The sequence below is a fragment of the Erithacus rubecula genome (assembly GCF_903797595.1).
Source record: "Erithacus rubecula genome assembly, chromosome: 4".
Lineage (NCBI taxonomy): Eukaryota > Metazoa > Chordata > Aves > Passeriformes > Muscicapidae > Erithacus > Erithacus rubecula.
The window spans coordinates 32,113,550-32,140,614 of record NC_136686.1 but is presented as its reverse complement, the minus strand read 5'-3'; the positions used below and the strand labels follow the sequence as shown (position 1 = coordinate 32,140,614).

The 27,065-nt window shown below is 39.1% G+C and overlaps 1 protein-coding gene across 4 annotated transcripts in view; it reads right to left on the bottom strand.

Annotated features, from left to right (window-relative positions):
- Positions 1-27,065, bottom strand: part of MRTFA (myocardin related transcription factor A) — a 93,955-nt gene that overhangs the window by 47,445 nt on the left and 19,445 nt on the right. The window contains exon 1 of one of the 4 annotated variants that reach the window (XM_079304668.1): positions 438-930. The exons of 2 other annotated variants lie outside the window; for them this stretch is intronic. In XM_079304668.1, coding sequence (XP_079160794.1) covers positions 438-564 — 127 coding nt within the window. In that variant the 5' untranslated portion in view covers positions 565-930. Of the gene's footprint in view, positions 1-437; positions 931-27,065 lie in introns of those variants that run through there. One more of the 4 variants, XM_079304669.1, reaches the window with a different exon arrangement.

The following is a 27,065-nucleotide window of genomic DNA, read 5'->3' as shown; positions in this document are numbered from 1 at the left end:
AACTTAAAACGTGGTACTCTCATCTTCTTCAAGGCAGAGTTGCCACTCCAGAACAAGACTTTACACCTTTAATGAAACAGCCTTTAAACATTGCCCATAACAGGCCTACAGATGTAGGGGAGAAGAAGAAATTTTAAATTTGAAACCAAAACTTCTGAATGTGAGTGAAATTGTCTCAAGGTCCCAGCACTGCAAGTCACTACAAACAGAGCTCCAGGCTTGTTGAGTGACGTGCTTGAGCGCCCTCAGGGACAGGAGGTCACAGGAGTCACTGGGAAACCCAAAATCTGGCCTATTGCCCAGAAACCAAAAACCAGGCCGATTCAATATGCAAGAGGGAAAAAAGACCCAACAACATAAAAAAAAAAATCCCCAAAATAAAAGCCCCACAAATGAATTATACAGTGCCTACAACAAAGAAAGCAGAGCCTGCTAACCTTCTCTCAAGCTGTGGTATGAATCCTGGTATGTGCTTGAACAGCTCTTCCCTTGCTTTGACACAGTCTCTGCAAGCGGCACAATCCCCACATAGGCAGGCTGGAGTGTCTTGGCTTTATCCAACATGTTAGAGGAAATCCCTGGACCTGCAGGCGGATTCTGTAACACAGGAGGTGTCCAGGCAAGTGGAAGGGGTGCTTAATCCTCACAAGGGACCTAATTGCAATCCCTCTCCACCAGGTTTCCGTCGCTGCACCAAGCGGTAGAGCAGGAAAAAATCAGTTTACTGCTAGATCCCAAGGCTGTGCTTGAATCAGAACAGAGAGATTCTGTAGGCACAGACAAACCCTGACAGCCAACATCTAAAGATTCAAACCAGTAAGGCTCTTGGCAAAATTTTTCTTCCTACAATCTCAAAGCTCAGACAGAAACTTCCCTGTCTGCACAAGCGGCTATGAGCATTCAGGCACCCAGTGTGCAGAGCACTGCTCATCAACAGATGCGTGGACTTCTTTGTGGGGCCACTTGCAGTAACAGCCAACCTCATTCACCCAAAATAGTGAACAGTTGGTTTCTCTACTCACACTGCAGACACCTGCCAGACAGGCAATATCATGTGACTGAGCAGTACCCTCTCTCCCCTGCATCTCCCAACTGCAAGCACGCTGTGCACACAGCTGGGAGAATCCCCCTGCTCCGAGTGCTGCTTCTCCCTTCGTGCTTAAACTTTTAGAAACAAGAGTTTAGCTGTGGAGAAAACTAAACTCATAATCCAAGAAACAGAGTCTTCATATGCATTTGCCCTGAGACCACACACAGGTAACAGCAGGCTACTTCTGCGCAAGCCCATATTCTCACTCCTTCTTCCCTTAAATCCTTTCTCCCAACCTAGCAGAAACACCTACGTGAAGATAATCTGCAGCCCCAAATCAATAACCCTCTACTGCATGCACTAGAACTTCAGAATCTGTGCTTGCATGGGGGCAGCCACCTCATCTCGAGCTCATTTCATGTGCACTCTGAACAGATGCCACATGGCTGACAAATTTTGGTTAGACACACTGCCCAGCATGGTACTGGAATTGGAAGTGGCAAGGGAAAGACATGTTCCACCTGAGCAACAACCAGGAGGTCCTCTCACCAGTACAGCTGGTAGCTTTATTGGTTTTTAATTTTGCTAAGCATGAATCATGAGGTACAATGAAGTCTGGGGTGAAAAAAAAAATATTAATAGTAATCAGTGTCATACTATACATCTGAAACAAAGATAACCACACGGACACAGCAAAAATAAAACGATGAATACTCTAAACACTACAGGAACTGTTTTCAGTTCATATTCTGTTCCCATCCCACTCAAAACAAAATTTTCTCATTTCCAAAGATTCAAGCCATTTTATAAAGCAAGGCTGGAATTACAATCAGTGAAAAAATGTCTCTAGTAATGAAACTACTATCTAAGAAAAGTAGTGTTCAACCAGATGCTAGATGGCATCAGTGACATTTCTGAGTACTTCAACAATACTCTTCTTACTTTGAAATGTTTAGCCTTCACCCAGGAAAGAATCCAAACTCCAAAATAAAAAAGTACCTTTGGTGATAATATAAAGCTCTGTAATTGCACTACTCCTGAATTACCACCATATATTCAACAGAAATTTTCATCTTAATTTTAGGATTTCTAAAAGTTAGGTGAAGGTTCAGTCTCACAGTGAACTTTAGCCAGTAAGGTCAAATTACTGCATAAATAGAAGAGCCTGTTTTTGCACGAGCATTAGCAGTCACAGCACTGTGGAGAGCTGCCTTGGGAAACAGACCCAGCACACCACAAGAGTTTTAAAGACAGATGAAGGAGAAGATAAAGAAACACATTGTCCAGATCTCCCTTTTCAGAGGCAACACAAAACTGTACATTGAGTAAGGCCTGATACTCTGGAACAATTATACAGTGCCAGACCAGTTCTACCTTTCCTGGCAAGCAATATACATCTGGATGATAAAAATATGTAAAAAACACATATTTCTTTTTTTGTATACAGAAAACAGCTTGGATAGAAAAGCACTTGACTGGCTCAATGGTAGTTAGGTAAATCTTTTATTTGCTGAGGAAGATATTATAAAATTTTGTCTTACAGTATCATATCTTCCCCACGACATTATTTAATATTCTAAAAGAAGGAGCAATTATCCAATTCATCTGTGCCACAGCATTCCAAAGAGGATGTGGATAATGTCCCTCATGTAAGAAGATAAACTCCAAAGGGCCTAGATAGGAGGATACCTTTAACACACAAGCAAGCACTTCTGGGGTTCCTCCTTGCAAAACATGGACTCTAAGAGATAAGTAAAGGCCAAGAACAACCTGTCTTGTACAAAACACTGATACCACTTTCACTTGTTTGAAAACATTAAAAAAAAGTTTTTAAAAGTTTAATTTGTTTTACTGGATCCTGATATACTGACAAAAGATCTGAGAGTCTGATCAGTAATCACATGGACAGAAATATCAATGTACTATAAGAACTTTGACAACTACTTTGACAATTACTCTGGAAATCAGCAGGGCAGATTGGAAAACCCATTTCATAGCAGAGGTAGGATTCCAACAATAGTTTCAGTTGCTTAACCACTCCAGAAAAGTAGGATCAACCCCACTAATGCATGCCCAATATTCAGTGTCTTGCACAACTTTTACCCTGGAATTGGCAGAAGTGCTATTGGTAAAACAATCACCTTTACCAAGGGGACCTAAGTATGTGTCACAGATTTCTCATCTGAAAAACATCAGGCCCAATTTTCATAATCTATCCATGAGACATCAATTGAGCAGTACATCCTTTGGCCTTCAAGTGTGAAATGAGATGTAGATGTGGGGATGTATTCTACCTTAAGATGCTGCATCAGGTGCACACATGGCTGGCACAAATACTGCTGCTCCTTCTGAGTCCTGCTGGGCATGGAATGCAACCACTATTCAAAGTACTGTGGTACCTTAAACACACACAAATTTTAATGAATTGATTTCTTGTATCCTTCTATCTTCAAAAGCCAAGGGAAGGGAGAGAGGGGCTGGACTATCTTGACATAGGATATAACTTGGTTGAGCTCAGCTGTAACACAAAACTGCATCATTAGTTTCTTTCCCCTCAAAAATACTGCATTTTAAAATTCAAATTATTAAGCAGATAGAAAATATGCTCATAATCTCCATCACCACCTTCAAATGTGCATTTTTCTGCTCCTTTCACCTCCAGTCCTCTCTGCAGCTCAACACAGGCTCTTTCCCCCAGTAACACAACTCCTGCAATGATCTGCAAGCACGTCATTTAGTGATGAAATATAAACAATGGACTGCTAAAAACTTGCCAACAGCTGCAAAATATGCTCACTCAGGCAACATGAGAGAAATCTCAAATAAAGTCTAAGCCAGATGAATCCTAACAAAGAAGTATGAGCCCACTACATGGGAAGATTTGTCTGAGATTTCTAGCAAGTCAACAAAAGCTGGGGAACTAACAGAATGCTGCACTACATCACTGTGAAGCTTTGATGTCTTACAACTCAATTCATTTTATACTTCAAAATGAATACAGACTGCACACTGACACTTGTGCTGCTTATTTTTCAGCCAGGGGTCACATCTATGTAATATGAGTTTGCTGTGGATATTCCCAGGATCCACCATCAGTGCCTCCCACCAACAATGACCTTTAGGAAGAGGAAGGAAAGGGAGGCTGGGAGCACCACAAATTTTTGCTTCTCCAGTTCTTAGGAAGAGCCTGAAATTTACCTACTCTTATCTTTTCAACCAGTTGGTGTCAGCTACTGCTGCCATTCAGCATTCAGAAAACTCCTAGACATGACAGGTAGCCAAAGCTAAACCACCATGCAGATGTAAAAATAGGTCACAGCAGCAGGAACCATGCCTGGGAACCTGGACTTTGGTTGTAGCTTCTGAGCAGCTCTTCAGTCCTCCAACCCACTCTGGGATATACCACCACCCCTGCTTTTGGCAAGTTGGCTGTCATTGAGCTGTAATTACTGTGAGTTGAAAGCATAAAAATAGCTGCTGCACAGGGTGGAAAACCTATCAGATGATGTCAAGGAGAGTTTTGAGCCCTCCCTTCCCCCCACCTCCCCCCCTTCACTTCCTTTCCTATGTCACTTTCTCATTACCTCACTGTCTCTAATTCTGAAAGTGCTTCTCTCTGCATCTTTCAGCTGTCAAAGTGAACTTTACACAGCAGCCAGAGCCAAATCAACCCCCAGCCCATATATAAACTCTGCCACCCACTCCATTCCTTGGGATTCAGCCAAGACGTCAGTTTGCCTTTCCCTGAAAACACGAAGCACATGAAATCCTCGATCCCTATCTGCAAAAGACTGGACCAAGAAGAATCAGTTCAGCCCAAGGAATGCAACTCTGATCTGCATTTGATTAGCTCCATGGATAAGCAGTTCCAACCAGCAAGGCAAGTCACCATGGTGAGTGAGGTGTGGAAAGACAGCAGCAGCAATCCCATCCCCCTCTGCTAACACCCAGTAACTCAGCCCAGCCTCTCTCCCAGGCTCTGCAGACCTGAGGAGCAAAGTGCAGCACAATAAAGCCAAAACTTCTGATTTTCCCACCTCTCCCCTCCCCAGATCGGGAGCTCAGATGTCAGTGTTGCAAAGAGGCTCTGGAAATAAAGCCACAAGGGCTGAAAAGAGGGAAAAAAACAGAGGAAAGAAAGCAAAGATGTCGTTTCACTTATGGGTCATGCCTCTCCTCCTTCCTCCCTCCAGGACCCACTGCACTGAGCAAACTGGGTGTGATAAAGAGAAGGAAATGGTCCTGAGATCTCAAATACTCTGGATCATGTGCAAACAAAAGCATTATGCAGCACATGCTCCTGATACTATGACATGTGAGGGTAACATCTGCTCAGGTGTCACCTATGCAGCCAAAGAAAATGGTGCAACTTTTAAAGACAAGTTGGTTAATTTAGTTGGATTGTCTTCAGAAAACCATTCACAGCAGTTCTGTCAATTCTGTGCTCTAAAAAGCTGCATATACACTCCTTGACTACAAAAAGGTGTTGCCCAATTAGAGATTTCTAGCCCAGAGAAGAAGAAATTCTGGATTTCTCTGACGAAAGCAGTGGAAGAACTCTGTCCATGACAGAAAACTTCACAGTAGAGGGTAGAACAAAAACAGAGAGATTAAGAGAAAGAGCTTTATAACCAGTTCCCAAGCAACTACAGCCCACTGTGCATGTAAGCCCAACAAAAACAAGCATGTAAATTAAAAACACATATCCAAGCACATCTTATTTGCTGTTTTTACCATTTTGGTTGATAAATTCTGGTTGGATGCAAACACTGTTGCATACCTCTTTATAGTTCAAAGTTACTAGCCCTTCTTCAAGTTACCACCCCGTTGTGAGCCCCCAGAACTGGTTGTATGAATGCTCTCACTCTGTTCCAGTGCAAAGTTAGAAAGATTAGCTCAAATTACCTTGGCTAAGCCAACGAGCTTCACAGTGAGAGCTCACACATCAAGAACCACATCTCAAATGTGGAGTGTGTATCTCCAGTGGAAGGCCTTAACTGAGAGCTGCCCCAGCTGCAATCACAACAGAATTCCATATATTCCTTTAGTTCATCTATTACCCATCTTCCTCTAAAATAATTACTTAGAGCAAAGGAAGTAACAGTTCCTTGCTCTTAACAGCAATAGTTATAAAACAGCCAGAGATTTCAAGCCAGAGACAGTCACTCAAGGCTAAAGTTAAAATTGTTCTTATCAGCCTTCCTGCCTACAGTTAATCTGCTAATTCACCCACATGCTCCCCAAATAACTTTAACTTCTCCAGGAGTAGGCAGATGTGCTCACACAGGTGCAGATGTGCATTTCCCCACCCCCATCACTGCACACAGGCAGGAACAGAGGTTGCAGGAATCACACAGACAGAATCACAAAGAACACTGACTTGGAAGGGACCCACAAGGAGCATTGAGTCCAACTCTTAAGTGAACAGCACTGACATGTGAGTATACACTATGACCAGTGGAGAACACTGAGCACAAGGCTTCTCAAAACATTTCAAAACATTTCCTCTTACAGATATTCCAGACTTTAATTTAAACCACTATGAACAAGTGAAAACAGCAAAGTCCAAAACATTTGGTTTTGCTCTCAAGAGCAGAAAAACAGAGGAAGTTCTGGGTGCCAGACCAAGGGGGTTAGTGCACAGGATAGAGTGGAAAAGGAAGTTATTTGAATTTGTCTTAAAACAGCAAATTGTTTTTTGGAGGAGTAAATGGGAAAGGACAGGAGGAAGGTACCCTTCCCCTCATGTTAAGGCATGTCTAAGAGTTTGAGAAGTTATGTCACTAATTCCTGTGGTTGTTGAGCAAAAGCTATCCTGCACTTATCTCTCCCACATCCTTTAAATGTCAGGCAATAAAAAGTTTCTTCTCTATCAAACCCTCCTACTTACTGCACAAGAGGGTTACCTGCAAACACTTGGAAAATGCAGTCTATTTTTAAAGCACCTAAACAAGAGAGGAAGCAGCCAGGCTGTACTCTGTGTTCACTCACTGCTTGTAGAAGGATTAGCAAACCCTTCATTTACTGCTCAGCTTGTACTAGCAGAATTGCTACTAGGTAAATGTTCATTAAAGATCGTGACTTTTGCCCAGAAAGCTGCTTCCTTCTGCAAACACAGTAACAACATAGTTGAGTCTTAATGTGACCATTAATCTTGGTTAATCTGATACAGAATTGCAATCTCAGAATCTAGATTTTTATTAAAGGTTATCTTCCCCTTATGATTGCAGAGGATTTCTTCACAACTTGAAAAAACTATGCATTAATGGAGATATAATTCTGAAAAGACCATAAACCATTCCATTCATTTACTAAGTTAGTAGCCAACCAAGTTATTTTAGATGTGGGTTTTTCTCAGCTCCTTTTTCTCTAAAAGTGGTTCAAGTCCTTTGCCACAATTAGGTAGTATTGGAGGCTTGGCTGAGGTAAAGCAGGAGACCAAGTTTTATGATAGCTCCAAACCAATTAAGTGGTCAGCTGCCACTAAAAGCAGTGGCCTCCTTGTCCCTCATCATAGATGCTCATCTCACCTCACAGTAGAAAACTACTATTGTCAGGATTATTTGAGATAGGAAATAAATTTCTATTTAGAATGTAAAATTCAGTTCTTGCATTGCCAAAAATCTACAAATCACCTCCAACATCAAATGCTCAAACTCCTCCCTTAGTGCTGAAATTCAGCTATTCCCTGGATATGTCAGTCTCAAGCACTCATTGTGGCTTCAACAACTGAATTTGTTTCCAACATAAAAATGTTTTATGTGTTTGAGTTTTAATCTATAGCTACAACATAAAATGAGCCTGAGACAATGTCAAGGCACACAACCATGATATGGTTAAACTCATGATATGGACACACTGAGCCTGGAAAGAACTTCCAAGGTCTTGTATGGATTCATCCCACATCATTCCTCTACACATGCAGACCTTTCAGACCTTAAGTGAAACATAAAGCACAAATCTCAAAAAGGGGAGAATTTTAGACTAGATGTGGGATAGTTTTTTACCTGGATGCTGCTAAATTACTCACATTTTGATTAGCAGGAAAAATATTCTTGTCATGCTATGGTGGAAGAAGTCCTTTAATGCTTTCATGGGACTCACTTGCCTATCACCTTAGGAAGATGCAGTTTTGACAATACTACTATTTCTTCTCCAGAAACTACATTTTTAAGTGCATCCTATTCTGCATCAACCAAACCACAGGTTTGCTTTCCTTTATCTAAAGTGAGAGGGGGCAAAGATACAGGCCTCCTTTGCAAGGAGCATGATTACTTTTAAAACAAATTTTATCTCATGTTCAAGATTTCTGGTAATCTCAGCCATGAGAGCAAAGACAAAAGGCAAGTAACTGTGAGGGTATATCCTCTTCCCAGCAAAACCTGCCAAATCTTAGGAGTTTTAATCACCAACTGACCTAAAAGCATTGGAAGACATGTAGCCTAAGTGCTTATAACTGTAAAGGTAAGTGTGCTTGGAACATGATGTTCTGATTCAGACATCAGCTTTCTGTTCTGCTTGCCTCCTCCTAAATCTATAAGTTCACCTGAAACAATATGCAGAGAGGTCTCTTCAGTCGTAATTTTCCATTAGCTGCCTCACACCCGTTTAAGATCTTCCTTTCTTGCTTGGGTATAACTTACCAAATATCAGTCAGAACCTCACATTTATGGATTCTAATAAATTCAAATATATTTTAAAACCTTTTGGTTGGATAAACTAGGTTAACACAAGTAGAGAGATTTATATATAACACAGAGTCTGTGTGTCAGAACTGGAAATCTGAGTATCTTCCCTTCCTTGGCTACTAAATCTATTTTATGGATCCAGACATGAGAGAGACCATTAAGGTGGGACTACTTTAATGCAAACAGGTAGAGGATTTAATTGAATAGATAAACATGCAAAGGAAAAAGATGTGGTTTTTATATGGCTGCCAGTTGCTATGATCTGGCAGGACTTGGCTGCTTGCTGCCAGTACCTTTAACAGAAGTCACTTATGAACAAACTCTTTAGGAAAAAAACAATTTTAACTGTACAGACATTGCCATATGTTTACTTAGTAACTATTCTACAGTAAGACCAGAACTGACTATGAATTCACAATTCTCTCCTATCAGAAAATATTTTTTCCCTGGGCATGACAGCAAATCTGTCTTTAGGTTTCAGCTGCAGGGTGGAGAGACCGACCTGGTGTAAGAGAGGAGAGCAGGGGATATTGATGAGCGAGGCCTCCTGCAAGACCCTCACAGAGAAGCTGATGAAGTCTGAGTCAGATGAGGAGACTGAGGACCCAAAATCAACTGGATGGGCCCAGAGAGTGCATCAGCACATGCTGAGGGCTAAGTGGATGCAAAGCAGTTTGGCAGAGAAGGGGCTGGGGATCCCAGTGGACACCAAGCTGAACATGAGACAGCCACATGCCCTTGGACAAAGAAAGCCAAGAAAGGCATCCTTGGCTGCACTAGGAGCAATGTTCCCAGCAGATCAAGGGAGGTGGTCTGCTCAGCCCTGATGAGGCCATACCTGGAGTGCTGGCACAAGCTCTAACATCCCCAGTAGAGGAGAGCCATGGCCATACTAGAGATCTGATCTATCTAATAACCTGAAGGAATGGTGCAAAGAGCACAGAGCCAGACTCCTCTCAAATGGTGCCCAGTGACAGGATCAGAGTCAATGGGCACAAATCAAAACAGGAGATTTCCTATGAACATCAAGAAAGATTTTTTTTTTACTGTGAGTGCAACTGAGCACTGGAACAGGTTGCCCAGAGAGGCTGTGAGGTCTCCATCTATGGAGTTATTCAAAAGCCATCTGAACACAGTCCTAGGCAACAGGCTCTAGGGGAACCTGCTTGAGCAGGGGGCTTGGGGAAGATGACATTCCAGCTTCAACCATTCTGTGAGAGATGTGGAACCACCCTTCTTCCAGGGACATGTTTGTCCATTCATAGATGTGTAGCAACCTCAGAGGAAAAGCAAAGCAAATTCTAACGTGACAAATCTCATACTGGGGAAACACACATATTTTTAATATTCTCCTAAGAATCACTCACTTCTAATTTAATTCTTAATATTTTGAGTGAATCATGCACTGTATATTAGTCTTTGCTGGCCAATCTTTTCTGTCTCCTGGACTCACTACCCAGCCACTGCCATCACCTGTAGGCTCCATGACCTAGAGTTCAGTAGTCTTCACTCTGCTTATGATTTCAGAGTTGAAATTATCTGCTTCCTCAGCTTCACTGTTCAGTACAGAATTTAAGTGATATTACCAGGTAAGATGAAATAATTTAGCATTATGCTCTCATCGTTCATTATTTTAGAGGGCTGGGATTTCATAAGAAAGCTCAGTGAGTTAATTAAGGTCACTGATCCATCAGAAAAGTGAGGGAGTTTTAATGGCTTTGTTTTCAAAAGTGAATTAGACTCCTCACAAGAAAGTCCAATTGTCCAAGCTAGCTGGGGCTAAGCAGCAGGTGCACTGAGCTGCTGCTGCAAAACAGGACTAACAGAAAGTACAATCCCTTCTCCTCCTTTCCCCTGGTGATGACAAATCATTGGAACAAATAATTTAAACTGTTTTGTGTTATTTTACCCTTGAGACAAGCTTCTTCATCTTAGTTTCAATTTAGTTTCTTTATTTTAGTTTACCATAAAGATATTGGGTCCCAAGAGAAAGAGCTGCCACATTTCTGTTTGGAATATCTTGAAGATAAACATACAGGCATGTGCTCTGTATAGATAGCCAGAGCACGTGAAAGAAAATCATCACTCTGTGGGCACATCAGGATTACTCTTTGTACTACAAACACACCAGATACTTAATTAGCACAAGCACAACAGTTTCATGATATGTCAGATTTATTATGGTTATGCTGCAGAAATGTTTAGGACTTCTGAATGTCTTCTTCCCTCGTGGTTAATGGAGCGTAGCTGCAGCAGGGCAGCCAGACATCTGGAAATTCTGCAGAAGTGTCAGAAGAATCCTCATGGTCCAGGATGGGGGAGGAGGCAGATGGAAAAAGTGGACAGACCAGAAAAATAAGATACATACAAGAAGCAGTATCTGCTATTAAATCAACCCCCTGGAAATAAAGTTCCCACCACAATTTAGGCCCCTGGCTCTCCACAACCAACTTCTATTATAAGAACAGAATTATGCACAGCTCCTGATACAAATTAGAAAGAAGTACTCAAGTACTTGACAACATCAGAATTATGATCTTGGGACATTTTTCTCCACTAAGTGCTCCCACAGTTTTCCATTTTCTGCTCCCAGCTCTTTCCTCTTCTCCTAAATCAGTTACTCACCATTTTTCACTAAAGAAATTATTTTCCCCCCTGCTAACTCTCCAAATTAGTTGCTACTCAAAATTCTAAATCAAGCTCTGCAATCTCCTGTCCCAATTAAATCAAAGGAAAGAGTAGTTCACATAAATAGCATTTTCAAGATCCAGTTTTAGCTTCTAGATTTTGCAGCAAAGTTTCCAGTCCTGCTTCAGGGCCAGAAGGTTAAACATTTCTCAATGACGCAGGCTCCCTTAGCAAGAGAGAGATGAGGAAGGGGTCCAAAAAAACCTCATTCTTCCCAGGCACTAAATCAACAATCACAGCAAACACTGACTGCCTCTCTCCAAGGAAAACTGGGAGGAGTGGAGCAGCCTCTTATTATAAGCATTCACTACGTCTGTCACCATAATGCAAAAGCCCAGTACAAAGAGAAGAAAAATAATCATAAGAAAAGAACAACAGATTTTCAAAAATCCCAGAATGGAGATTTCTATATAGTGAACAATATACAATCATAATAAATTAAAAAACAAACAAACAAACTTTAAATTCTGTACAGCACTGCAAGTCTGTTTAAAACTGCTGCTCTTTTCTGATCCATTTAAAGTTGCCAGTAACTTTCTAGTTTAAACTTAAAAGATTTGACTTTGACTTTTAAATGGGCTGAAATTTTCATGCCTGAGAGACCACTTTTCATACACTACAATATTCCAGAATCTCATTAATCTGTCAGTTTTCAAGATAAAAAGTGTTTTTTCCAAAAGGAGCCTACTAATCTGGATCTTGTTCTTACTTAGAGGTAACATGCAATCTACAAAGCTATACTGAAAAGTTTTTCTGTTTCAGTTTTTAGTGAAAGAACATTGAAGGCTCTAAGCTTTGGGAATGTTTTGCAGTAAGTCAAACTCAAGGTACTTTCTGAACCAAATGTTTTGGGACTTGTAATTTTTCATCAGTGGTACCTCAGTGTCACATAGTAACTTTAATAAATCAAAACCACTCAATATATTTTTGAAAGGCATATATTTGAGTTGACATCAGTGAATGCAAAGTCCAAATCTCAAATATTGAAAAACATAGAAAAGGAACAACAGCTTCAGCCAGAGTATCTCCAGCAGAATTTTTTAAAAAAGAAAAAAAATCTCCCCAAGGTCACTTACGATTGCAGACTGATCAAGCCTGCTTGTGCTTCACTGGAAGCCACAGTTTCTTTATTTGGGATACACTCATTTTTGAGGAAAAACAATCAGGGCAAAGAAAAAGGAAGAACTACAAATACATTTCTCAACCTACTTTTCACATGGGATAATTAAATAGGTTCATATCCTGTTGGGGATCCAATGCTGTGCATAATGCCTGGGAAGCATCATTAACATTATGTAGAGGATCTGATTTAAAATAAACATCACTACAGAAAGATACAAAAAAACCATTAAGCAGGTCACATTAGCAGATACTATTTTAGCACTTGCCTACTTTAATATTGTAAGTATTCTTAAATTCTTGTATAAACTTCTTCTAGGGAGAATATTTTGTCTGCATTAAGGTTTGCATCACTTTAACTACAAAGAGTTATTTGCACTGAAAGCTACTGACACATTTAGTATTGAAAACTAGCAGACTTTTAACCAAATAAAGAAATTCTAGGATAGGTTTCCAGTATGAGTGAGAAATCAAACACTTTTTAAAGTGGTGCTCAATAAATTTATGTAGGGGACTATATGACAGGGTTACTTGCAGCAGTAGGAGAGGGGGGCTCTGCAACCCTGCAGGGTAATTCCAGTTTGTTTGCTTCATGACTTCTTACCTACCTAAACTATTGCTAAATTACACAGCATTCTTAAACCACACTAAGGTTAAACACAAAAAGGAGCTGTGCCAATGTAACTAAACCTGTTTTCTATATTGGTTTTGGTAGTAAAATTCTCTTGACAAAGAAATTGAGGGGAAAGGCGGGTAATATTTCTTCTATTAAGATAAATACTCTAGTTTCACCTCCATGAAGCAGGACTCATGTTTGCTTAGCCACAGATGAAAAACCAGACTGCCTCAAGACAACCAGCTGAGGTTTCTCCATTTAAAAAGACAATTTGGAACAAGTGCCAGTCTCTCCTTGGAAGAGCCCTAAGGTCAAAACAGCAGAGGGTGCTGTAAGTCCAAACTGAGGTGCAGCAGCTCAGCAGCAAGGAGAATCCAGATGCAACATGAAGCTGTAGGTTACTTCAGATTTTGGGGTGGATTTTTTGTCAGGTTTTTTCGTTTGGTTTTGGAGGGATTTTTTGTGCTGCAAGAGTCATTTGAGACTGATAAAAGCAGACGGCAAACAAAATACAAACATTTATTTGTAGTAGCTTTCACATAACATCAAACAACAACAGAGACATTTCCAAAAGCTCAACAGTTACCTATAATCCTTACCACTGATCTATACAGCTCTGGGCACACATTAGAACATTAGAGATTGATTCACATTGAATTGCACTTTTATGACTACAATCAAAATGTAAACTGGACTTGGATCCCATTATTAAAAAAAAAAAAACATCCTGATTATAAACACTAAACACACCAATGCAAATTTCTGCTATCATACAGGCATGGAAACTTGAGCACTTTGTTAAACATTAGTCATCTCTTTAATCTGGCAAACACTGGATAGCAAGGAGTCACCAGGTAACTGGGAGACAGAACGGATGTGTGTCTGCACTGTGTCCCTTTAGGCAAAGAATGTAGTGTAATCATCAGACCAGTTTAGAGAGACAGCACAGCACACGTTCAGATGTTAATCCAGAACCTAAACTAGTGGCAGGCCACAAAGATGACTATGATCTGCCTGAGCCACACAGATAAAAATTATCAGTCTGAGCCTATATACAAAATCAACATTCATTGATATACAATTGTGCCTGAAGATCCCAAATAAGAACCTGATTAAAGCAATCCTTTTTCACTTCATTTTTCCAATGCACTTGAACTATGTTCCTAAAGGAAAATTGATTCATATTCATCATGTAAATGACTGGGTAACTTACAGAGTATGATGACAACAACTAAACAGGGCCCATTATACATAATGCATTAATTTCACAGAAAAGAAGACTATGTTTTGATTAGTTACAAAACACAAAACCTGACATGACTTTAAATGCATTTTAAACTTTTATTTTGTTTTTAATAACAACTGATGACCGATACAAAAAATTGTATGACAATGACAATCTTACTGCGTACACTGGAAACTGGTTAAAATGCACACATGTACCCCTAAAGTTAATTCTCAGAAGCTGTATTTTAAATTAACCTGGAGGCACTCTTTCTTTCTCTACCTACTGGGTAACACTTGCTGTACAAAAAGAATAAACAGAGTAATCTCAAAATAGATGGAGGAAAAAAAATATTATTTTCAAAATATGTTTCAATGTTTCAACAAATACTTACTACAGGGTTAAAGAGATTTCCAGGAGTTTCTTGCTTAAATTTAAGGTTGTCAGCAGAAATAGGTAGTGCTCAACTAAATTATTCTAATGAGTACTCTTTATTGTAGACTACCATTCTTGACACCAAAAAAAAAAAAAAAGAAAAGAAAAAAGGAAAGCATCCTTTATATATTTTGATTCAGTACAATCCTTTAACTCTAGTTTGGCTAACACAACCACACTGTAATTTGCTTACTCAATAGTTAATCACAGGGATAAAAAGGTAGCAAAAGGTTATGTTCAGATCTCTCATGAATGGAATAACTCACTAATGTGCAGCTTACAGCTGTGCACTCCTCTCTCCACATCTTATAACAGCCAACCCAGAACTCCGTGCAGTTTGTAACTCCGGCACAAAAATTTCCATATTTAAAGCTGACTTCAGGAACATCCCATTTGCTGCTTCGGAAAGAATTCCCACTGCATGATGACGATGAAGCTCACATAACTTTGTTCAGTCCTTGAATCACATGCAGGATTCTGGTTAAAAGCCAGTGAAGAGTCATTTTATCACTACTCAGAATATACACACCCGGGGAGCTGTACCAGTAACCGGGGAACTCTTTACACTCCCCAGGAATTTGCTACCTAGATACAAAAGGTTACATTTCCAAATGCCATAGATCACAAACAGAAATCAAAAGTTCTATTTTTAAAGTAGTGATGATGCAAACTATAGAGCCAGGAATGTTCTCCTCTCAGCTCCACCCTCCATCCAAAACCAAAATCCCAACCGTGTTGATTCAAGAACTCATTGCAATCTTGAAATTCCAAGTTGGAGGGAGGGGGGAAGAGAAGAAAAATAAAAGTTCTGCTATTCAAACAAAATGAAATGCAAATAACCTCACAACTAGAAAAACCTCTCATTAGAAAAATTAAAACAAGGGGAAAAAATCCTTGTAACTGGTGCTTGAAAAATACAAGATGAAGTTAGAAGGCATTTTACTGCATCAATGAAAGGTCATTCCTCATGTACTAAAAGCCAATACTGAATTTTAAATCTATTTAAAACAGGAATGAGAACACCAACCACAAACTACAGCTCTGACTTTTGTCACTCCTGAAAGAGCAGAGAATGGGGGGACATGACCCTCCTAAGAATACACAGATACCCTGTCTGTCCTTTCTTCCCCCTAAAAGCAGTTTAGCAGCTGACATCCCTAAAGCACTTCAACTTAAATCCTGCAAAGAGGGAAGAAAAAGATCCTGGGAGATTGTTTTAAAAGAAAGAATGAAGGGATCAGCCCTGTTTTTTCCTAAACTGAATTTAATATATCCCTAATCTGCTAAAGTAGCTCAAAAAAATCCAACTTTTCCTCAGAAAATGAGGAAATTTTTGCCTTAGATTCAAAATGACACTCATTTTTAGCTAAAATAATTGTTCCTTTTTCAAAATTAGTTGGATGCAAAGCAAATTAGACCACAGAAGTCAAGTTGTATCCACGACAGAGATGCAAATTATTTCTATGCTCATTTACAGTGCTGACTTCAAAACAGCTTTTCTTTTGTTCACTAAATATGCATGGAAAAAAGGCCTCTTGTTCATCTGAACCAAACTTCTGACAGTTTAGAACCACCTGCTTCTGGGTTTGCATACCTGCCTTGATATCTAATGGACTTTAACATTTTTTTCAGCAGGTCAACAGAACAAACATATCAAAACCCAAAGATGCTATTCAATAGACTACCTTACACTGAACAATCCTTTTTTTTTTTTTTCAGTATGCTCACAGGAAGAAGATTAAAATTGGACAATTATTAACATTCAATATATACCAAGACAGTGCAAACAACAGTGTTGTGCACTGAAACAAACCAAAGCTACCCAGAACAGTAAACAAAGGTTTCAAGTAGAGCAAAACCATAAGGAAATAGAATTCATTAACAGAAGTAGCTATTTGGCCAAGTGCTAACATCCATTAATTCTGGCAATGCACTGTTAGACTCTACATGACCCTGAGTGGCTGTAACAGTTATCTGCAAAACATCAGGAAAAAAAAGCAATCTGAAATTTAGGGTTTCTCTCTTGCTGATTGCACCTTAGTATGTGCACTGCACACACACTCCTGCCCAGCCACCTACTAGAAGCCATAAAAATGAACTTGTGACAAAAACCAAATAAAACTAAAAATATATTTCAAATTATATTTCAAAAATTGTATTTGTTATTTAAACACAGAACTTGCATACAGAGGCCAGCAGCACATCCAAGACTCCTGAGATTTCCTCCAGTTGCATGAGTACCTCATATGGCTGTTCAAAAACATTTAAATGTTACTAAATTGTAGACTATGTAAAAAAAAAAAAAAAAAAAAAAAAAGTATCTTTCCTCTCCATTTATAAAAAAATGAAAAGAAGAAATAATATTCATGACTCATTCCAGTCTGTTACAAAGCCAGGTAACAATGAAATCTATTTAGTCCATATCCTGACTGAACAGCAAAAGAATTTTCAAGATCTCTATATGGGATAATTAGATAAAAGACAGGAATAACAAAAAGGCTTCAGGGGAACAAAAAAAGAGGCTACATAGGGAGATTAGGTTGAAGTAGATAATGGGAAGGAAACAGCAAGCTTTTGGAATCAGCACTTAAATTTAAAGAAAACAAACTATTTATATGCTGAGAGGGTCAAGGCAGCAAACAAGACCAAGTGACTCTTGGAGAAAAAAAACACTAGAGAAGGAATTCTCACAGCTAAGAGCTTGGTACAGATCTGCACATCAGCTTCATTGTCAGCAGAATGAAAATACACAAACTGCCACAGGGCTGGTTCCAAAACTACACACTTGAAATTGAATGCAGAATTTCACCCCACTGTGTATGTCTGCTTTTTGAATGATTGGATCAGTAATGCCAGTTCCTTAAATAAGTTCAGTAGTCCAATGAGATGTCAAATAGAGCAGTTACAATTTTGGTCTTATTTTTCGCCCTTTTTTTTTTCCTGAATCTATTATTTTTTTAGGATGTCTTTTCAGCTTGATTTTCACTTTTACTTTTTCCTTCTTCTGCTGTCACCACTTGCACTGTTTTTTTTACTTATTGTTTTCAGTTTGACAGGCGTGTTTAATTTTTCTCTGGTTAATATAATGTGCACCTTACTGTTCTTATTGCTCTTCCTTCAATTATTTTTTCTTCTGAAGAAACAATCCCTCCCTGCTTAAATTATTCTGCTCCCAGAAGAGTAAAGTTGTAATGTCTCCCTCAGTTCTTTCTATAAAAGATAAAGAATGTTTCCTCATCTTCAGGATCAAAGGAGTTGCTTTTCATGTGCCCACCAATATGGAATACAGATACTATGTCCTGGGTCAGCAATGGCTTCAGGTACTCCTGCTTCTGAAGTGGACTCCCATTAACCACAAGCAGTAAATAAACACAGCCTCATGACCTGCAGTCTTGAAGAACTTTCAGTCTATGCAGTGCAAGCTGTGTTAGTTCTACCAGGATAATTTATTTACCCAGCTTAGGCCATGACTCTTCTATTTCTTCAGTGACTGTCTGGAAACTTTAAGGAGTTGACTGTGACAACTGTTTCCATATTCCATCTTTCCAGTAGGGCTTCTGGAGATGATCATCAGGACCAAGAAGATTTGAGAAGTTAAATCCTTCCTCAGCTTCCTTCATCTCCTCATCCTAGCTCTCAACAGACAGCTTCAATTTCAGCCTCTGAAGTCTCAAATAGTTTGCCCAACACACAACTATCTCACTAAGCCAAACAAGAGCAGCCACCAACAGCATCTGAAGTCTCTAAATATTACAACTGAACCAACTGGCCTTGCTATCAAGTAGCTGTTTTCCTTATCTAGAAGCTTGTAATACACTTCCATTATTCAAGACAGATCTTTAAAACTTATTATGCACATGTTCCTGCTGTCACACTCCATTTCCCCACCAATCTTGTGAATCCATTTATGTAAACACTCGCCTGCTTTTTGCTTAAGATTTTTTCATCAGTGGCTGATGCAGGAGTGGTCACTGATGGAAGAGGTGCAATAAATCTGTATCACTCATTAGGTAAGCTAAGCTTGCCAGGAGATTGCCTCAACATTACAGAGCACCACTGCATCATCTAGGACTAGGGTTAGCTGATTTTAGCAAAAGCTCCATACATTTAGTCCCTAGTGGGAGAAACTCCCAGCCTTAGAATTAAATGAAAGCCTCAGGAGTTATCATAATTCGGAAGAGACAAGTAACACAGCCACACAAAGTTTTGAGAAAAAGCAATACTAATATGAAGCCTGTTTTCCTAATTTTAACAAGTATTACTTTATTATATGAGTTTCCTGAGAATATGATGCACAAATTCAGTTACAAGAGTTACAAGGACACTGAAATGTACATTTCATGGCTGTTCTTTGTTGGGTGGGAATTTAAAAACTTATTACAAACAAAGTATGTTAAGGTCAACATCTTTTTTCAGACCTTTGCATAAGAGCTTTCTTTCCAAAAAGCCAGGTTACATATTACCCTGCCATATGCAGCCTGTTCAATACCAAATACCTTGTTAGTGTCTAAACTCTACCTCCAAAATTCACAGACTGCAAGAGTTCAACTAGAGGAATGATGTATGATGTACAAACCCTCTCCTGAATTGAGACAAATGCTACACAAGATGTAGACTTCCTTCCTATATACAACAGGAGACACAAAATAACCCTTATTTTGGTTCTGTAAACAACAAAGAATATGTCAGGACTATAAAGTAAAGGCCATACAGGATCCTTATAGACATACAAAATCTTGGCAGATATTTTAAAAACACACAAAATTAAATTAGGAAAATTCACATGGTCAATTCAGGGGAAAAAACAAAACCAAAACAAACCTAAAAGATTCAAATAAAATCAGCAATTTTGGGGGGAAAATTAAACTAAGACATTATTGTTTTACCTGTCTCTTCCCCAGTCACCATTTAAGGAAATTAAAAAGCACTTGACTTTCAGGAACAAGTTTTGGGGCATTACTTATGTGCTGCTTTTCAGACAATGCTGCCCAAGAGATTAAGAGTACACAAACCCAAACTTCAAGGTTTGTGGTCCAATCTTACCAAGGTTACAGTCTCTGTTCCCATCCATAGAGCAAAGGCCATTCATATCTATACATGTATTTATTTTCATGGGTATATAATGTCCTAGGAGCCTCAGATAAAAATGCCCTACAGAAGTATCTCATGCTCCCATTAACAGATAATTCTCATTCTAGCATGGTTTCCATGTGAGAAATGCAACCCTGTACATATCTAACAACTAAGCATAGTATCACCAAAAGGCCACAGTACTTACAAATGCATCATGTAAACAAAATGCCATTGTCATTCTCAAGGAAACAGACTTTCAAGATATAATGCAAGTATTGGAAAGTTTCAAGTACGAGTTTCTCCTAAACTATGCAATTTAAAATCTCTCCAAAGTATCAAGAATATGTTTAATCAGAAAATAATTAACAGCAAAACCACATAAATCAGTCAAAAGCTAAATGGAGAAACAAGCCTTTAGAACAAGTCTCAGCTTTGACTAGAGTTTTCTCATCTTCATAAGCCACAAATTTAACACTGGAGACCAACAAGGGAAGAAAAGAGAATTTTATCTCTGGTAAAACTCTAAATTGAACAATATTTAACATCCAAAACCATGAAATCACCACAGTTCTCTAATTTGTCTTTATCTGAAGTCACACAGCCTCCTGATACTTCCTAAAGAGTTCAGCAACCATAATTCACTAACAAAAATTAACCACAGGATATGTTTGGAGTGGTACCTGATTGGATTGTTGTCATCTGCATTTCTGGTTCCAGCAGTGTCATGTTGATCCTTTTCTCAACAGTTACAAGTCTCTTTATATAGACATAGATATGTTAAAGAAAAAAAATAATCCAAGAGGACCTCTCAACTTCAATCTCATTCAAAACTTGCAAGAAATTCTCATCTTTATACTATGAAAACTGTGCCTAGCGAGAAAACTCAAGTACTTCAATATGCAGTTCTCTGCTTATTCACTACAGATAAGTTGGAACAGCCCAAGATCAAATTACTGCTAGGAGAAAAATGAATATTCCAAGGGAGAGCAAGATGGGAAGTTTGCAGAAGTAAGGGCCGCCCCTTGGTGCTCTGTAAGTTGAAGGGAGGGGGAGGAAGGGGTCAGAGACAACAGAACTGGCAGCTTTTCCCCTTTTATAAGAGGAGGATGACGTCTTGGGTAGACTTTTAATCCCCTAAGGGGCTCTGCTGATGAGGCAATTTCGTTCCAAGGACAAGGAGACCCAGTGTTAACATAAACATGAAGGCATCCTCAGCCTTGAAACAACATGGCCAAAGTTATACATCCTGCTGATAGATCAGTCACTTTTCTTCAGTCTTTGCAGTCCATTTTCTCAATAATTAAACTACTCCCCTAATCAACTCCCCTTGCTGATCACTATACCTGAACTACTCTAAGAGATGGTAGTGTTTGTTTCTTAAAACCAAAAATCCTGCCTTGTGCCATTCAGATGCTTCCCACCATGGATCACACCCTCCATCTAACCAGATTAGGGGTTAAAAAAATTCAGTCCTGTTTCCCACATCCACATGATCCGCTTCAGATTATCTGGGATAGTGGACAAAACTTTTACAGTCAAGTATTTATTGAGTAAAAGATAAAAATAGAATTAAGTCTTTCCTCGCTAGATGATTCTAGCTCCCAACAGAAAGGAAATTCAGTCTTGGTCTCTAAAGAGTCTCAAGTAATTTGCCCAACAGATAATTTAATTATCTTAACAAACTAATTTTAACGCTTCGGTCCCCAGAGCATCTTTCCCTTATTCCCCATCTTTCCACAAGGCTCATCATGGTTTCTCTCAGGTCGTCTAAGTAAGTAACAGCATATATTTGTACCAAGCTCTAAAATACATTGACCTGTGCACATCTAAGATACAGACAAATTTTTAGATTTTAAATCCCTTTTTACCAAGTCAGAATCCCTCTCCTGCCACAACAGTATGCATAAAAATGAGTATCTAGGTGTGCAAAATTGCTTAACCCTATTTTCTGACCCCTCTAACGTGAAATAACTTCAGGACTTCTCAACCACTCAGATACCAGAACTCCCTGACAGCTGCTCAACTGCTGAGGGAAGAGCATGGCAGGTTTCAGCAGCATATCTTCCTTCCCACACACAAACACACCTGGAGCTTTAAAGGAGCAGGAAAAACTCATTTAGCAGCTTTAAACAATGCAGAAAAATCCCTTAAAGCGATGATATTGTAGTATTTATCTGGTTTTCACAGCCCATATATCAGTAGTGTGTTGTAAAAGGACAAGAATCAGTTCATTTGGGTTTTTCTCGCACTCAAATGCCACCTTTGCAATCCCACATCTGCAGCCAGAGTAGGCAAAAAATCACAGGCCTAAAATGCTCCTTCTTGCTATGCAATCTTTACAAAAAGGCACTGCAGCAGCTCACTGTATTCTGAGCATTCAGACACTAGGGACAGAAATAACTCACTTTACCACCTACTCTGAATATCCACATGCATCACAAATAGAGGAAACATCCAGTTTTAGCAGAAGGTATGCTTGTTTTTGTTGTGATACATAGAAATGTAAGAGGAAGCAGTATGCCCCAAGTGGAAAGGAAATCTTTCCTACAGTTTCCAGGAACATCACTTAACTCTCTGAAGTATGCACGTGTGCACTGTCAGTGACCATGAAGAGGCAGATAAAATTTAAAGCATTAAGCAGGATGTTGCTCCTTTGACCAGCAAGGAAGATGAAGACTGCACTAGCAGATGTCTTCTGACAGATATTTCTTCATTATATTTTGTTGCAATGTATTGGTCGTGGCAGGAGCAGAGCTACAGCTGCAGAAGTGGCTGATAATATTCCAAAAACATGAGTTATAGAAAGTCAAACGTTACAGAAGCAGCAAAGGTCCCAAAGTTAGGATTCAGCTGGCCAAATACTAACAGCAATTGACTGTTGTGAAATAGTGCAATTTTTCCTTCGTGAAGAAGCCACTGTTTAAGTATAACAGAATGAAAATCCTGCTGAATGGCATTCTCCTTTTAAAGAGCCAGGCTTCCTTTCCCCATTACTGCCCTTAACACTCAAAACAGCAAAACCAGCAACAGAAGTCCTTACACAGACAAAACAGCTGCCTAGATTTGGGCCCGACTTGTTTAGCAAGCAGTTTAAATTCATGAAAAAGGAATGTTTTTTAAACAGCTATCAAACTGTATGTCTAACATTCATCCAGCAGCCCTGAACCTTGAAACCTCAAAGGCAAACCAAAGTAAGGGAAAAGCTAGAAAGGAAAAACAGAAGGGAGAGTAATATTATGAGCCAGTGATTGTAAATGGGTGTTAGTCTTGTTAACTTGATAAGGAACAAAAACTTTGTTGAGAGCTAACTTGTTAAAGCTACCATGTTAAATCTGCCTTTGGCATTATTCTTTCCAGCTCAACTATTCCCCCATCACTATTTAAGTTTCTTTAAAGTATTTCAAGGAGATTACCACTTCTCAGTTGTTTGGTAGCTCCCATCAGTAACAGGCCAGTCATTTCTGTCATGCTCTGGATCTCATAGCTCTATCAGTAACTTTCAGACAGCATGCTAAATTTATAGTCTCCTGGGACATAAAGTCTCATAACACAAATCTATCCAAGACAGACTGGTTGTTTTTGTTCTAACAACCATTCCCTTACTCACACAAGAGAAAACAGCAAGCCTTACTGGAATGTGTGTGAAGGACAGACCACAGCAAGTTATATATTTCCTGTCTTGGTCCTTTTGCTACAACAGAGTCTTAATCTTCTTCACATCTAAGTTCTGGATGAGGCCGTAACCACCATTTGGTAGTTAAATGACACTTTGAGTCACACTATTCCAGAAGGCAGATATATAGTAGAACAAAAAAACAAACAAACAAAAAACCAAAAACCCAGACCTCAAAAACAATTTCAGAATACTCTTATCTCTTTAAAACTCTTTCTCAGGAAAAAATATCATCCTTGCTTATAAGTAAACATGCCTAGCTCCTCAAATGAGCACGAGTCATAATTTAAGTTTTTAAATGGCAGTTTATGACATGATTTTAAGAAAACATTATTGGTTTGAAAGCCAGAATAATAAGAAGACAATAAAATTTACAAACCCTTTAAATAAGGGTTTGTAACCCAAATAAGTTATATTTGAAATATTTGACTCTAATTGTATTCAGTGTAATGACAATTCAAAATAGTTAAGGGATAGCAGAGGAGGGAGAGAGGAATGTCTAGTCTAATAAAATAAGTATAGAAGCAAATCACCTACACAATTATTTCAAATAAAATAAGGTGCCCTAATACTCATGTATTTTAATAGTAAATGGGCATAAAAACACAGGCACTAAATTAGCTCTTTAGAACCATTTTAGAAGTTCAATTCAGTAATTTCTGAGCCTAATTACCAACAGCTTACATAGCAACTATTTATCCCATGCTTTGTACAGCACTAACAGGAGTACCTTCCCATACCTAAAGCACATGCCTTTTATATTACTTGAGTCATACTGAAATTCCACACATTCCAACTAGACTCTCTTCCCCAACACATGTGGTACTTTGTACAAGACAAGCATCCCAGATCAAGTAAACCCCAAACAGGGGCAAGCTGGTGCAAGTGCAGTCCAAACCTGTAATCATAAAATGCAACAGCTCATTGGAAAGAATGTTACCTCATCTTAAACAAGCCCACAGTGAAAAGAAACCAGGAGTGTCAGAGGATTCTAACACAATGTTTTTCATGACCCCTGGACAAAGATGAATTCATCTGGGGAAAAGAGAGAACCCCTCAAGACAGAGGATCAGCAAGTTAGTGGAACAATTACTGTAATTCTAAATGAAAGTTCAAGAGAATTTTTACTTTTTTAGAAATTATCAAGCTACCTTAGATATGTATATTTATCACCTGGGGGGGTTTTGTAAATGCATTCACCACGGACCTGCTCTAACCCTGCCCTAAGGGCTGGGATAAGTTATCTTAGCATCTTAGTACGGTGACTGAGATATACTGAAGAACTTCAGATGACTCTGTAATGGCCTTTTTCTGGCTTTTGAGGCAACAAGTGAGTCAGTCACAGGTAATCTCTACCAGTTGAAGAAAGTTGAGGCCTTGATGAACATGGGTAGAAAAGGAGAAGGAATGTAAATCTGGGGTAGAAAACTCTCTTTGAAGCACAAATCAAATAACTACACCTTAAATGTCCCATTAAACTCAATGTCCGAACATGTTGAACCTTATAATTGTGTAAAAATAGTTTACTAACACTTTAAAATAAGATTTCCTTCCACTGAAATGACAAGAAATTGTTTCCTAGCTATCCGTACTTCATATTGGAATTCTATATTCTTAATATCTTTTATTGCACTTTAATTGTGTAACTTAACAGCAGCTGTTCAGTCAAGCTGTTCATGGTCTTTACACCCATGTGCCAGGTGTACCTGTCCTTCCAGGAGAATGTGTAGTCATGATAAGGGAAAATATGAAGAGAAGTCTGGATCTGAAACAAACCAACAAGAAAACCCCCAGAAACCATGTCTGGCTGCTCTTCAGTTCTAAGAGAAGGAGAAAAAAAATTCAAAAGAATCTGCTGTCCTAGGGCACATGGCAGTATGTGTATATAGGACTGCACTCCCAGTTTTCCCATGGGATACATAATTTCATGATGCTTCATAAGCCAAAGAAATTGCTATTTTAGCTCAGCTAATAGTTTATGTTCCAGAACCACGGTCTGTCACAACACAGTACAAACCCATGTAATACTTTCCTACAGATTCCTACAGATAAGCCAAGTCTGTTTAGCAAAAGCCACAGAAAGAGTTAATCTGTTAGAAGCTCTCAGCACAAGTAGTCAGTTCTGCTGTGAGTCAGCAGTGCCTGTCTAGAACTGCAAACAGGAGACCCTTTGACACAGATAGGCAGCTTCCTGCAAGTCTCTTACCATCTCCTCCACTGCCACTCAGATTGAATCTTCCTCATACCTTGAATTTGGCAAGTTGTCACAGAAGCAGTTTCACTGCACAAGACATGTTCTACAACCCCTTTGGATTGCACAAATGTTTAAACAGATTGCCATCTCAACTGGCAGACCATCTCTGAACTTTTTTAACATGTTTGAAGCCGAGGACACAACAACAAAATACACCACATTTAAGAAAGGAGTTTTAACAAGCTCAACAGCTTTCAACAGCTGTGCAACCTCCACCCCAAGATAACTGAAAAGTTCCATTTGAAGGAAGACATTCATTAAATCAGCTCATTAAATCAGCTCAATTTCTTAAAAGCTCACTAAACCAAGTGGGGTTTTTTGCAAATAACTGTATTTTGACAGCACTTTTCATTCCCATAATACTTTAATGAATGCACACCCAGACGACACCTAACAAAATACTGAAGTCTAGGAGAAAAGAGCATTGTGTACCTCCTGTGCACCTCCAAAGATAAAGAATATTCAGATAATCTAGCTCAGGGACTTTGGACTTTATGCCTTGCCTGAAAAGCTGCCCCTCCAGCAGTAAAATTCCCACTATTGTGCTGAGCCCTGATAAAGAATCAGTTCTAAAGAGACCCACCTAATGAATCATTTCCGGGAATATCCTAATTTTCTTTGGCAAAAGATATGGGCAGAGGTGTTCCTTTCCAAATACTTTTAAAGTGGAACTCTATTTTGCCTGTTCCAGTCAAACAGATTTGCAGCCCATAAGGATACTGTTTCAAATCTGAGTCCATAAAAATAACATTACTCAGATAGCAGAAAACCATCTATTTCTGTTCTGAAAAACCAATTTTTAAACTTTTTAAAACAACTGAATTCTATAAAGACTTTCGTTCCTGTGCCAGAATATCCTTTCCTCTGATATAACAGTACCATTCAAAGTGCTGCTACAAGTTTCATTTTTCTAAAAAGTACTCTTATCTGCTCACAGCACTAGTACCCTTTTCCAGTGGCATCAAAAATAAACTGCTTCTTCCCACTTCAGGTTCCTTGATCATGCCTTATTGGCTGAGAGAAGAACCCTGCTTCCAGAAAAATCACAATGTCACCTTCCGGTGGTGAGCTGTCAGGGGCTGGAAACAACGGCTCATACACTTTTCCTATGTTCCAGCTCTCTATCAGTTTCACTGCTATCTTGATTAAATAACATTTGAAAACTCTCCTTGCTTTCATAACCATAAAATGCCCAAGTCTACCACTAGTTGAGATGTGTGGAGATCACAGTCTACCTTGCTAACATTCCAATTTTCTTCTATTT